Source organism: Lingula anatina, chromosome 2 (assembly GCF_051362555.1).
Source record: "Lingula anatina isolate TDL-2025a chromosome 2, LinAna3.0, whole genome shotgun sequence".
NCBI classification, from domain to species: domain Eukaryota; kingdom Metazoa; phylum Brachiopoda; class Lingulata; order Lingulida; family Lingulidae; genus Lingula; species Lingula anatina.
The window spans coordinates 36,127,453-36,140,795 of record NC_141768.1 but is presented as its reverse complement, the minus strand read 5'-3'; the positions used below and the strand labels follow the sequence as shown (position 1 = coordinate 36,140,795).

Genomic DNA, 13,343 nt, shown 5'->3' with positions numbered 1-13,343 from the left:
GTGCGTCAAAACAATACAGTAGGCCTATAAAACATCGAATCCTAGTGCAGGGAAAACGATTCGTGAATTGGAGAAAACACATTTTATCTTGAGGAAAATTTGATTCAAATGATATGATCCGTTTAATCCAGCAGTTAGATTTCATTTTATGTGCTTACTAGCCTATAGGCCAATACATAGGCCTCCTAGCTATCTAGCTGTAGGGAAAAGGATAAATAGGGGAGACCGGGGGACAACTAGCCACGAGTGCACATTTTTTTTAAAGGATTGCAGCCAGTTTTGGTGCTAGAATGAACTACGATGATAGGCTACATTTCTGTGAAACTTGAAACAATTAGCTTTAGTTTGATGCCCGATACATAGGCCTATAGCCTACTATATTCGATCACAAGCCTATGAAAATAAATCTCTTTAATAAAGTTAGGCCTACTTTTAGGCCTAGCATAGAGGCAGAAATCTTTCATTTGCACCCACCGCATAGGGCCTAAGTAGGCCTAGGCCTAAAACTTTTTTACGACCGAAGCTTTCTTGGCATTAGGCCTATTGGATATGGTCACTTCAAGTTACAAAATGATGTGATCAATTTTTTTTTTTTTTTACCTCGCAGTTACTTTTTCATAAATTGACGAGGGACCAACTTACCCCAGGGTCTGAGGGTCCAACTAACCAGTAGCCCCGCGGTCTCCCCTAAGACTTAGGCTTAGGCCTTACATATAATAAATAAATAAATAAATAAATAAAAATAATATAATATAACAAAATGCACCCGTTATTTTGTCCAAGTGTAACTAAAGCGTATAGGGCCTGTCAAACAGGCTTCTATTGAAGGAGAGTGGATGGAGAGTGGAGAAGACGATAGTGGAGACGGGGGCGTCTCGATAGTCCGAAGGTTCATTGGTCCGAAGCTTCATTGGTCCGAAAAGTGGTAACCTTTTCATCGATTTTTTTATCAAGGGTTCATTAGTCCGAAGGTTCTATTGTGAATATTCGGACCAATGAACCTTCGGACTATTGAACCTTCGGACTATTGCTACGGCCCCGTGGAGACATGAAGGCCTATTCCTTGATTTATTTTCGTGCACTCTATCTTTGATCAACTGAGAGAGAAACGTGAACTTGAAATCAATGAAAAATGTAAAATGACACATGTTATAATATCATTTTCGTCATAGAAACCCCCACCCAGTAGCCTTGGCCTATTATCAGCCATATTAGTAGGCTATATTACAGCCTCGATATATTTTGACAGACGATATGATCCCTATTTCATGCGCAACCTTTCCCAATATGGCGACCTGCACGATTTTCGATGAGGATGAGGTTTGCCGAATTGATTCGAAGAAGGGTGCCATGTATGGACTGATTATTGAAAGTTCTGAATACCTGAGTAGTGATGAAGACGAAGACAATAACGACAATACGTCACGGGTACGGAGGGGTACTGTGAGAGTAGCATGGCACCCAAGGGGGGAGGAAGAAGTTGTGCCAGAGAAAAAGGTAGTTCGACATTGATCGTATTTGGTATTTGTAATACATTTCAACAGCCGAAAATATATTCTATATCATATAGTTGTTGCTTGTTTCGTGTAAGAGTGTGATGCAATTGCCACATAACTGTAGTTTCTTTGTATTGATCTTATGAACAGTTTAGTTGTAAAGCAAAGTCACTTTTGTTTTCACATTGAATTTGTCAAATGTAAAGAAGGTAGATTTACAATTAAAAGCCGCCGAGTCCTATTAAATCAGTTCAGGATTTTAACATCCCTCCTGTCTTGCTTAATAAAGCAAGAACAAAACAAACATATCCACTTGGCAGACTAACCATACCAAGAAGAGAGGAGGGGCTATAATTAGCCTGCCTTTTCTGTCTTTAGCACTTCTCTTCAATTTTGATAGGATTTGGCAGAGTTGATTAACCAGGTTATATTGTTATGATGGGTTTGTTCACAATAAAAAGTCTGTCGATCTATCTGTACACACACACACACACACACACACACACACACACACACACACACACTTAATTAATAAAAATAAATAAATAAACCTCAATAAAACAATGAAAAAATGAATAATGAAGTCAAATAAAGAAAATGTGCTTTATTCTGAAAAGTTGAAACCTTATTCCAGTTGTACATTTAACCACTTCTTTGATGTGTGATAAAAAACTATATATATATATATATATATATATATATATATATATATATATATATATATATATATATATATAGAGAGAGAGAGAGAGAGAGAGAGAGAGAGAGAGAGAGTATCAGTTGGGATGTGTTAATGAATTGACAAACAATTCTTTTTTTTATTATTTAAGCTCAAGTTGGTAGATCGTTCCTTGATGCCTGGTGATGTGGTTAGAAGACTGATCCAAGGAGAAAACAGCCAAAGGGGTTTTGTTTCCATGACAGATATAACCTGCCATGTTCTGATTCTTGGAACAAACAAAGTCATCACTAACGTAAACACTAAAGAACTGAGAAACCTGGAGGTAGCTGATTTTTTTACAGGGCCAAAAGTTCTTTTTGTATGGATGCAACGTGTTCCTAGTGATTAATGTAACATGTGAATAATGGCTGTATGCCCAGTGCAGTAAATGGCCTTGATGAATAAGAATGCCTGTAGATGGCTTCACTGTTTGATGTCTATAAATAACATTTATTTTCTGTCATTGTAAAACTCTTGCGGGAAATCATTTCACATCACATTGAACTATTTTGTAAATCAATTTAAATAGATTTTAGAGATGGATCCAGATTTATTATCTGACAGTCTTCTAAACAATCTTTATTGATCCATCCTCCAATTTTGTCCATTTTCTGACAGAAAAAAATTAGATGGCCATCAATGTAAACTTGAACAATTCTGACTGTCTTCTGGAAGACCCAGAAGACGGCCTCTGCCCCTGGATTTTGTATTTAATATGTATTAAAACTTCTTATCTTACATGAATAAATATGTGTATTTTAGGAATGGGATCCTGAGCCTGGTGATGTCACACTGGACTCCTGGGTGGGAAGAATAGACCTGATCAACCAAGAACTGATACTCAAGTTTGCTGATGGTGCTAGGTATGCTACTGTGCACAGGGTCGTGTAAAATATTTTATGTACTTTCAAAACATACACTTTGTTTGGTTAAAATTAGATAGAATATGATGGTACAGTGGTACTATTATGTTTCTAGTAAATATTGCTTATTTTGTTGGTTTTAAACTTGAAAATTGTGATTAAAACAATATTAAACAAATTGTTTTTATTAAACTCAAGAGGCATGGGTCATCAGGTTTCAAAAAACATCAGTGAAGATGTAATTCAACAGACAAAAAAGATTAATTAAAAAGTCAGTATATGTGAAGACAAAAAGAAATATTTGGTTAAGTTTTACATGCTGGACTTGGAAAAAAACATCATGACTGAAAAAGTAAGAGGACCAGACCAGAAATGTTTAAGTTTTGAACATTGCTGTCAGAATTAGTGAGCACATTTTACAGTAAGCAATTGAACTGTTTTTCGCTATACAATGGATCCTTCAAGTACACACTGTAATATCTTATACCACAATTTCAGAACTGTTAGTCCTGATAAGCAATTGTATTTTCAGATGCCAAATAGAAGAATCAGAGTTATATGATTTTGAAGACGTCTGTGAAAAGAGAGATGATGTAAGTTTAGTTTAGACGAATCCCTTTAGTTGTACTACAGTAAAATTTTTGTCTACATTGCAAAAGAATATGTAATATGCATTTAAAAGTTTGCAATGAGTTTGCTGAATGAAAAAGAAATAAACTGCTAAATAAATTAATCTTATAATAACTTGTTTGCCTGCACAGCCATGACTTCCATGGGAAAACAATAGAGATAAATCACCTTAATAGATATTTTTTATCCTTTTTTAAAGGTGTTTGAACTCTGACTTCAGCTAGAGTCATCTGTTAATAGGCTAAAAATAACTTTGTCATTTTTTTTTCTATTTCAATCATCTAGGGCACAGAATTTTATAACCAAGCATACTACCCTGGTCAACATCTAGTGGGCAATCTGGGAGAGCTTTCCAAGGCCAAGTGGCTCTCTACTACTAAGCACCACTCTGCATGGACAGTGGAAACCAACAGACTGAGGAAAGTCCATGTTTCAGTAGAAAAGGTAAATAAGTTTATAAAAAGTGTTTATTTATGCTTTCCTGAAACTAGTTTTTGTGGTCCTGTAATGATTATCAGCTTCTTAATGATTTTTGATTATGACAAGTCTAATTGATTGATGGACCTCCCTTTTGTTATCATCTACTTATGCTCAATAAGTTATTGCATCTATGGAAATAATGCTTTTCTATATTTCTCAATTTGCTTCAGGTCATGACTAAAAGCATTGAAGTTCACTGGACATGTCGAGGGTATGCCACTCACACAGACACCAAAGTAGATCCTCCTCCAAGGGTGGTCAAAGATGACAATCTCCAGAGGTAGCTTATGCTTTTCAGTGGACTCATTTATTACAAACATTAGTTAAATATCAAGAGCAGAAATAAAGTCCCAAAGATCACCATTTATGATGCTATCAGAGAATAATACCTGCCCATGCATATGCAAGTCTTTGTTAGCCTTTGTAATTTAAAGATAACTGTAGTACATGAAGCAGAAAAGTATTTTAGCAGCATAATATATCTGGAAGATAAAAGGTTTTTCCTTCTTTTTACAGGTTGAAGTCTCTGGACATGTTCTCTTCATGCAGCTATCAATTAGGTGACAAATGTTTCTATACCATAAAAGATACAGATGATATACAAACCATCATAACCAGTAAGGGAAGATCCCACGCATCTTATCTTACCAAGGATAGTAGTACAATAACTGAGGAATCAACTAAGTCAGCAACCAAGTTTTCTGTACTCGCCAGAAATAAAGCAAATAAGTCTGGACATGATGTTGAAAAAATCCTTGAAAGTGGGGAGAGTTCTGAGGGAAATGCCAGTGCTGCTGCAATGGAAGATATGCTAAATGCAAAGAATAATGCTTCACAGAAAGAAACTTTTATCACAGGAAGTGCAGTAAGTGGAACTGCAGGAGATGAAGCTGATGCAATGACACCAGATGAAACTTCTGTCATAACTATGGAGTCAGAACAACCCAGATGCACTGCAGCCAGTGATTCAGTGGTGACTATATCCTCTGTGCCTGCTGATTTAGAAACTCCCTCTGCTATGGCTGATCCAGGACCTCCGACTCTCAGTGGTGATACAGAAGCAGCAGTTTCCTTTTCATCCACTACAGACTTGGGACACTCCACCTTCCCAGAAAATCCTGAAGTAAAAATTACCTCATCTACTGTTGCTGGGACTACTGGCATTACCACTACTGTTGAATCTGTAACTCAGGAAGCCAATGTTTTAGCTGGTAATACCTCATCCAAGGCAGGCAGTGAAGACACCGGGTTTGCTGAAGATTCCACGTCTGAAGAAGAAGAAGATGATGATGATAATGAAGATGATGATGGAACAGATACAGGCTCTCTCACGTCATCCCAGTCAGATGCTTCTGGGCCGAGTAGTAAGAAAAAGAAATCAAGGACTTTTACTGGATTGAAGTTCAAGCATAAATTGAAAGGTAAAAAATCAAAGTCTTTGCTGCAGATTCAACCACAGAAGGAGTTTAAGGCTGGGGAGAGCGTAGCAGTGGAGGTGGTGTATACCTATTCTCATGCAGACGTCATGTGGCAGGTCAGTTGATGAAAATTCTGTATAAAAATTAATACTGATACAAAATATTGACTTGACTAGTAATCTCATAAAAGTTTTTAAAGCTGTCAAGAAAGTCAAGAAATCCATTCTTATCTCTTAACAGTAATCAAGAAAAGTGATGTGGGATAAGAGGGAAAACTTGCATGTGAAATTTATATAGACCGACATTTTTCTGAGGACACTGGCATACTTCTAATATTTATATGTCTACAGTCTAGTAATGATTGTTTTGCTGACTCATCCAGTTGATTGCACTTTGTGTTTTCGTCAAATATGTAGGATGGGAGCATTGAGAAGAGCATCCCGTCCACAGAGCTGTACCCAATCCACCATTTAGATGAGCTTGAATTCTTCCCAGGAGATTTTGTTGTTCCAGCTAAAGGTAAATTGCGCAGCATATTGATGGATTCAAATGTAGGAATCTTGGAATTCTGATTTTGTCAAGTATAAGTAGTTGCAAAAATCAGTTAAAGAATGATCTAAAAGCTTTTTGTTGTTCTTGATGCAAACTTAATATCTGACTTAATTAATGCTGCATGCAGCTACATTGAAGTGATTGTCAGACATTCTAGCTTTTTTTATCCCCTTGACTTTTTTTTTTATTGAGAGCTGATCTGAAAAGTGAGTATCCAGCTGGTAGAATTGTATGAGTTATTGCATTATATCCATAACTATCATTTAATTGTTGAGTGTGTGATGAAAGATTTATTTCAGTAATGCAATCACTACAATACTGAAATCCCAATAGGTATTTGATCCCACATGTATTATTTTTCAGTCACAGACGTGGGCAGCGAAGATCAGTATGGGGTCGTAGTCACAGTAGATCACCAGCAGAGGACCTGTATAGTAAAGTGGATGAAGACAGGAGAGGAAAACAAGTGAGAACAGAAAATAGAAATTTATGTGATAAAAAATGAAAATATTAACGATATATATAAATTGGAAAATGGCCACATTCTAATTCTAATAGTGGTAACACTCTAGGAACCAGTACTGGGTTTGTACAGACACGACTTGACCTGAAAACAGGTTGCCCATGATTTCTGCTCTATTTGTTATAACAGGTTTAATCTTGATGTCAAAGATTTGAAATGATGAATTCAGTAAACACTCCACTATAGAACAGTGCTGATGTTTTTTTTTTAGCCTGTTCAGTTTTGTGAATCAAGAAATCATTGGGGTCATTAAGACTTTATTATTTGGAACAAATCAATATTTTTTCTCTGAAATTATAATATCTTTTCTATTTTGTATATCTACATTTCATTATATTATACATTTGGTACAAAGTACTAGTATGTTATCAAGGGTCCAAACTGATACTATTTAAAAGTAGGAATTGTTGGTAATGCATGTCTTTTATTCTTGTCCAGTCCTGAAGATGTTGGAGAACCCATTGAGATGAGTGTGTATGATGTCAAGGATCACCCAGACTTTAAGTTCAGACTTGGGCATGTTGTAGTGAAAATAGGTGGAGAAAGAGAGGTAAGCCAATGCAGTTTAACTCTTTGACTGATGAAATAATTTTTTATGTATTTAAAATTCTTTATTAAGAAATTTTATCTCATAACGTAACTAGTAATAAAACCTCATGGTAGTGTTTAAGAAGCGTGTATTATGGGGACAATGATATCAGCCCAACACTTTTGACCTTATAGATTGAGACAAGTAGTGCTGCTACTGGTCAAGTGTGCGATGTGACTCCAGGAGGACGTATTGGTGTACATTGGGTAGATGGCAGCACCAGCTATTGTTATCCTTGTCATCTCTATCTGGTTACAGATGAAGTGAGTGTGACAGACAATAAGTAACATATTTTATTTTGATGGATTTTGATTTTAGGTTTGGTATGTAACAGACGGAATGTCCATTTTGGCTGAAACTTGTTATAAAGACCTTATTTTTCTTTTTACCAACATCCTCAAACTTGGATTTTTTTTAAATTTTATATATTTCATGGCTTTACTATCTGACCTGTTTTTGTCTCATATACTATAATAATCTTTTTTAAAAAGACATTTTAGTATATGTAAAGAATTAGAATTAAAGTTTTTTTTCTACTTTTCCTGTTGAAAACACCTTTTAAAACTTGAAATTTATCAGATGTCTGAAGAATGGGAATCTGGAAGTGAGAGTGAGGAGGACAGTGACGTGGACTCCTGGGAGACTGAGGAGGAAGAGGAAGTGGATGAGGAAGAAGCTGAAAAGGAGAAAGAGTAAGTAACTAGCTTGTGGGGCACATTTGTTAAATTGTTTATTAAAATAATTTTGCACGTAAAATAAGTTTAAGACAATGATTTTCTTTTTGTTTAAAAATGTGCCATTTTTAATTGTTTTTTATTTTTATCTTCTAGCATTGAAGTGCAGGCCATTGAAAAGAAACTACGTGATGTTGAAACAATGATGCAGAGAATGGACAAAAATTTTAATGATCTGTTCACAAGCATGGAAAAGATGGATCAAGTGTTGAATAGAGACACCATGACAATTAGTTCATATTCCAAAGTTTTCTATGAGCCTATACTTGCTTTTCTCAAGCAGTGCAAGACCATAGATAAAAACCTTGGTACTAGACATTTTAAGGACACAGGAGTACAGGAAGTGTACAAAGTTGTAGAGTCTGAAATTGAAAAGGAAAGGGCCACAAGAAAAGCAAGAAAAGCACTTAGTAAACTCAATATGCAGAAAAATGTAAAAACCAAAAAGGATAGTGTTCAGTCTGATGATGATGTTGGTAATGCAGCTGGGAATACAACCAATGATGCCATGAGTTCAAGTGCAGCAAAACCCAATGAAGAAAAAAATTCAGGGAAGGAAACTTGTTTAAGTGGTAATGTTAGTTCTTTCAAACAAACTAAACCTGAAGAAAACTTGAAGGGTAGCAGTGCCAGTGCAGAAGAATCAAAAAATCCCCCTGAAACCTCAACAGAAGTAACCACTGTCGTGGTTAATGTTAACCAAAATGCTGGCGAGGGAGCTACAGCAGCGACATCTACAGGCCTGTCATCATTTACTCCTTCGAGTAATGCAGAGCAAAGGTCAAAGGTGAAGGATATATGGGAAATGGCATGCAAATGTCTCAAAAAGCAATTTAGTCTAACACAAGAGGAAATCAAATCTCTCTGCAAGGGAAATATAGAACATTTGAAAGGAGAACTAAAAAAACTTGGGACAGACCAGCATGATGAATCTTTGCATTCGGCTACATCTGTTGATCTACCTGGGGACAAAAGTGTTGGTGAAGATATGGATGAAACACTTGACAATCTAACAAGCGCTGCTTCTAATCCAGATGCTGCTGCTAAAATGGAAGAAAATGTCACTGTAGAAACTCCTGCTTCAGTGACAAGCATTGCAGACACAGAATTGAAGGAAAATATGACTGCACTGAAAGATGAGGCCACTTCTACAGTAGAAGAGGAAATGAATGGAAACCTGTCTTTGAAAGAAATGGAAGAGGAAGAAGCCAAAATAGATGACAGTGAAGAAAACAAATCTGGTAAGAGATGTTAAATTTTTTAACTTATTTTAAAATCCAAGTACTGATCTTGTAGCATTAATCAATTATTTTGAGAAATGGACCTCTCCCCCCCCCCCCCCCCCCCCCAAATCTCTCACTTTTTCTCATGAATATTGCTCTGTCTTATAACAATCAATTTATTTCTTTACAGTGTTTGTAATGCTGGAAGAAGTGCCAGCAGGCCACAAATTCAAGAATAAAGAACACCAACCAGCAGATAGTAAGATGTTTCTTGGTGCTGTCAGGAAAGAGGTAGTGTTACTTTCTTTGCCATTTATTCATTAGCTATTGCTCCAGGAAGTTGGATGAAGCTGTTAACATTTACCAGTATGTACTAAAAATATCTTATGACAACTTCAGTAATCAAGCCATCAATTCTCTTTGCACAGAAAAGCTACTGAAGTTAAACAGAAAAGCTTTGCAGTCTTCAAGGTTAAGGGCTGATTGTATCTGTGACCAGAAGATAAAGGACTAAAGTTAAATTCGAAGTTGACTAAGAAATTAAATGCATTGAATTCAAATCAGTGTAAGATATAGAAATTTGCTGGTTGTATTTGCTGTGGGAAGAAATTGTGTTTTCCCCTCAATTGTGCAGTGTTTATTTTAGCTGAAGCTGCTGAGAGGCCACTTGCCATCTGGAATCGTTGTGAAAGGATTTGAAGATAGAATGGTAATATTTAATTAGTTCTGTGTTTAAAATATGTCTTTTTTTGTTTAATTGTAAACATAATGAAGATGCACTATTCTGTAGGTCACTATCACAGACACAACTTAGGTTGTAAAAATTATGATGAAAGTTTGAAGTTGAATTAGACTAGTCTAGGACAATACACTTCCCTGATGTTGCAGAATACTTTCCTGTCATTTTCTAGGCTGTAAAACCACATTTGTTTGGGTCTTTGTGTTTGTTTCTATGTGGTGTTTTTATTGCAGGACCTGTATTCAGTGATGTTTGTTGGACCAGCAAACACCCCATATGAAGATGGTTTATTCTTTTTTGACATTCAACTGCCCAGTGACTACCCTACCTCACCTCCAGTGTTCCACTACTTAGCTTTCTGTAGTGACAGGCTGAATCCCAATCTGTACGAGGATGGAAAAGTTTGTGTCAGTCTCCTTGGCACCTGGGGTGGGAAGGTAAAGATCATTTTATTACATAGACTGTATTAGAATCATTACATAGACTGTATTAGAATCATTTGCTATAAATATGGTTTAACTGAAGTCAAATTGGTGATGGATTTTGACGTTGGTACTCCTGTCAGTCTTTTGATCAGCATTAGTTACACGGGAAATAATTGCTATTCTGTGACCAGTGTGGCAGTACTTTCCTCTGTAGTCTTGTCTTTTTCCTGTAAAATTTAACATAACACAGTTGTTATGAATGTTATAATTGGTAAGTAAAAAGTAAAGTTCAGTTCTTATATACCACACTACGCTACTGAGTCTCAGTGCAGTTTACGTTGGACGCCTGGTCACTTTTGGCCCTGATACAGACTGGGTGTTGACATTCTCGCCTCCCTGGTGAGGATATAAGTTAAAATGTATCTGTTATCAAAAGTTTTGACTGTAATGCACTTTTCACAATTTGTTCTTTTTCATACAGGATTCTTAAATATTGTGTTATTTTTCAGGGTTCAGAAGTATGGACATCTAAATCTAATTTGCTTCAGGTTTTTGTGTCTATTCAAGGTGGGTATTTTTGTCTTTCTTGTAGATAATTTGTTTATTCTCTCTGCATTTTAAAAAGATGCATATGAAGTAAATTTTTTGCCACAAAAAACAACCATGTACCTTTAAAACAGTCATATGAACATTGGAAATATTGAGATTCTGATATTAGGTATTGCATCCATGGCTTAAATCATAGCTGTAGACAACGGATGACACTAGTATAAACCCAAAATTGAAAAGTGATAGTTGCTGACTTAAAGCATTCTTCATCTTACTTTTTAACTGTACTATTGAAATTTGAACATTTGCCTTTTTTTAGGCCTAATCCTGAATGCTGAACCTTATTACAATGAAGCTGGCTATGAGCGGCAGAGAGGCACACAGCAAGGCATGGAGAACAGCAAGGTGTACAATGAGATGGCTGTCATCAAACTCTTACAGGTTAAAAATTCATTTGCATGGAAGATAAGATTTTTTTCATATATATTTTTTTAATATACTTGGCTATGTTTGTTTAGGTTCTGTTTTTACCTGAACTAGTTTGTTTCATGGCATTTCTTGAATAAAAATCATTTTTGTTGTGAAAAGTAGTGATAGATGAGATTAAAATTCAATATAAAAAGATGAATATTCTTCATTTGCTTTCAGTCTATGATAAGAATGGTTTGTAATCCCCCTGACCTCTTCAAAGATGAATTCAGAGAACACTTGCAGCACAGGACAAAGAGGTTGGTTAGATGAAAAACGCAGTAAAATTAGAAATATTGTAACAAATAAAAAATTAGCTTCTTTTCTAAACCTTGCTGCACATATAGAGCATAACAAATATGATTAATATTTTCAGAATGATTCAGAGACTGAAATATTGGGTGCAATATTCAGAAAACCTTCAACAGTCTGAAAAATTGGCATTTTCAAGCAGCACAACTAAGTTACAATCTCCTAACATGGAAAGTAAGCCAGAATCTCCAAATGACACAACCAAAACAAAAGCTTCCGATGATTCATTGAAGGCAGATACGATGGATGCTACAGCTAGTTCAAGGGTCCCCAGTGTCTCTGAAAAACCAGAAGGTTCACGTGACAGCCAAAAGTCCATGACCTTAGATGCCACAGAGGAACAACCAGTGCCCTCTAGTAGCTCTGAGGTACTGCAGGAGACCAGTCTAGAAGGTGAGGAAACTGCTACCAAAAAAGTGCAGGAAAGTGCAGAACCAAATACTTCAGCAGTGACATTCATCTTACCAGACTTCCCCCTTCTTCCAGGTTCTAAAGGGTTTTGTATGTCTTTAAAAAGTTTGCTTCAAGAATTAAAGGAAAGGACTGAAAAATACTTACTGGAATCTGCAGAAAAGGTGTAGCATTGATACTGATGTCGATGTGAAGGTTTTGTAGATGTTTAGAGTAATATTTGATGGTTATATGAAATCCTAAATCCAACAAATTCACTAAATGATTATTCAGCCTTTTTCCCCTTGTATACATGACTGGTTATTACTGACTGAAAGGTGAAATATTATTAGCATTCGATTGCTAAAAAAGAAAATTGCATTGATTTGGTAAAATGGTTTCTCATAGTGTTGTTCGAATTGAACTCTATATCTCTGTAAAATACAACCCTAAAGTTTTACAGCTTTATGCCCTTTTCTTTCAAATCAAGACAATTTTGAGAATAACAATATGAGATCTTTGAAGTGTTGTTTGTTGCTGATTTGTCTCCAACTGGTGTTATCTGCTTAGAATATGTCTTTTGAACTGAATATTTGGATGGCTAGGACTACATTCTTCCTTGTATCTTTTTTCCTCATAATGGCAGTTATACTTAAAAGTCTTGATGTTTGGTGCTTTTGGTGCTATTGTTTTTGAGTGTAGGGTACAATATTATGGTGTGGGTATTGGTTATGTTGGAATATGTACTGCATCTTGATTGAAAGGTTAGACGGAAAAGATAAAGAAACTGTTAGGATTGAAGCAAATGTACATATGTTAAGGGCCATTTTTTAGTATGGTGCAGGTTTCAGGTGTTAAACAGTACAGAAATTTGGCTGTTAACCTAAAAGTTGGTGTAAAACAATTTAATTTTCAAACATAGTAAAAATATGTCTATGAAAATTGCCATGATAAATGTTGATGCCTTTTATTGCTCATTTCTTCTTTGATACATTATTTAATGTTAGTTAAATGTTGTTAGCAATATTGTATATTGAACAGTATTACATGAACAGTCCGTAAGCTTTGCACATTTTCCTCTTTGGCATAAGGAGGAAAATTCTACTTATAATTTGTAATCAACATCCATTTTGAGCTAATAGATCCCATTTGTGCGATGTGTTATATTACTTCCTTCTACGGAGTGAGGTTTTGTCACTAATAAAGTTTTTTCATATGAAAATTGTTGAAT

At 35.7% G+C, this 13,343-nt stretch overlaps 1 protein-coding gene across 1 annotated transcript; it reads left to right on the top strand.

The window, feature by feature from the left end:
* Window positions 1–1,256: 1,256 nt before the first annotated feature.
* Window positions 1,257–13,334, top strand: LOC106174980 ((E3-independent) E2 ubiquitin-conjugating enzyme UBE2O). The gene is made up of 20 exons (XM_013556772.3): window positions 1,257–1,497; window positions 2,327–2,500; window positions 2,980–3,080; window positions 3,613–3,673; window positions 3,996–4,154; window positions 4,361–4,470; window positions 4,707–5,724; window positions 6,025–6,127; window positions 6,524–6,626; window positions 7,122–7,233; window positions 7,407–7,535; window positions 7,852–7,964; window positions 8,103–9,247; window positions 9,420–9,520; window positions 9,876–9,938; window positions 10,202–10,405; window positions 10,903–10,960; window positions 11,262–11,383; window positions 11,591–11,670; window positions 11,787–13,334. The coding sequence occupies exons 1-20, from the start codon at window positions 1,288–1,290 to the stop codon at window positions 12,301–12,303; spliced, it is 4,683 nt and encodes a 1,560-aa protein (XP_013412226.2). The 5' UTR covers window positions 1,257–1,287; the 3' UTR covers window positions 12,304–13,334.
* Window positions 13,335–13,343: the final 9 nt, after the last annotated feature.

Coding starts and splice junctions, on each gene's coding strand:
- LOC106174980 (XM_013556772.3), top strand. CDS start 1,288: ATGGCGACCTGCACGATTTTCGATGAGGATGAGGTTTGCCGAATTGAT. Junction 2,501..2,979: donor AAGAACTGAGAAACCTGGAG/GTAGCTGATTTT, acceptor TGTGTATTTTAG/GAATGGGATCCTGAGCCTGG. Junction 6,627..7,121: donor AAGACAGGAGAGGAAAACAA/GTGAGAACAGAA, acceptor ATTCTTGTCCAG/TCCTGAAGATGTTGGAGAAC.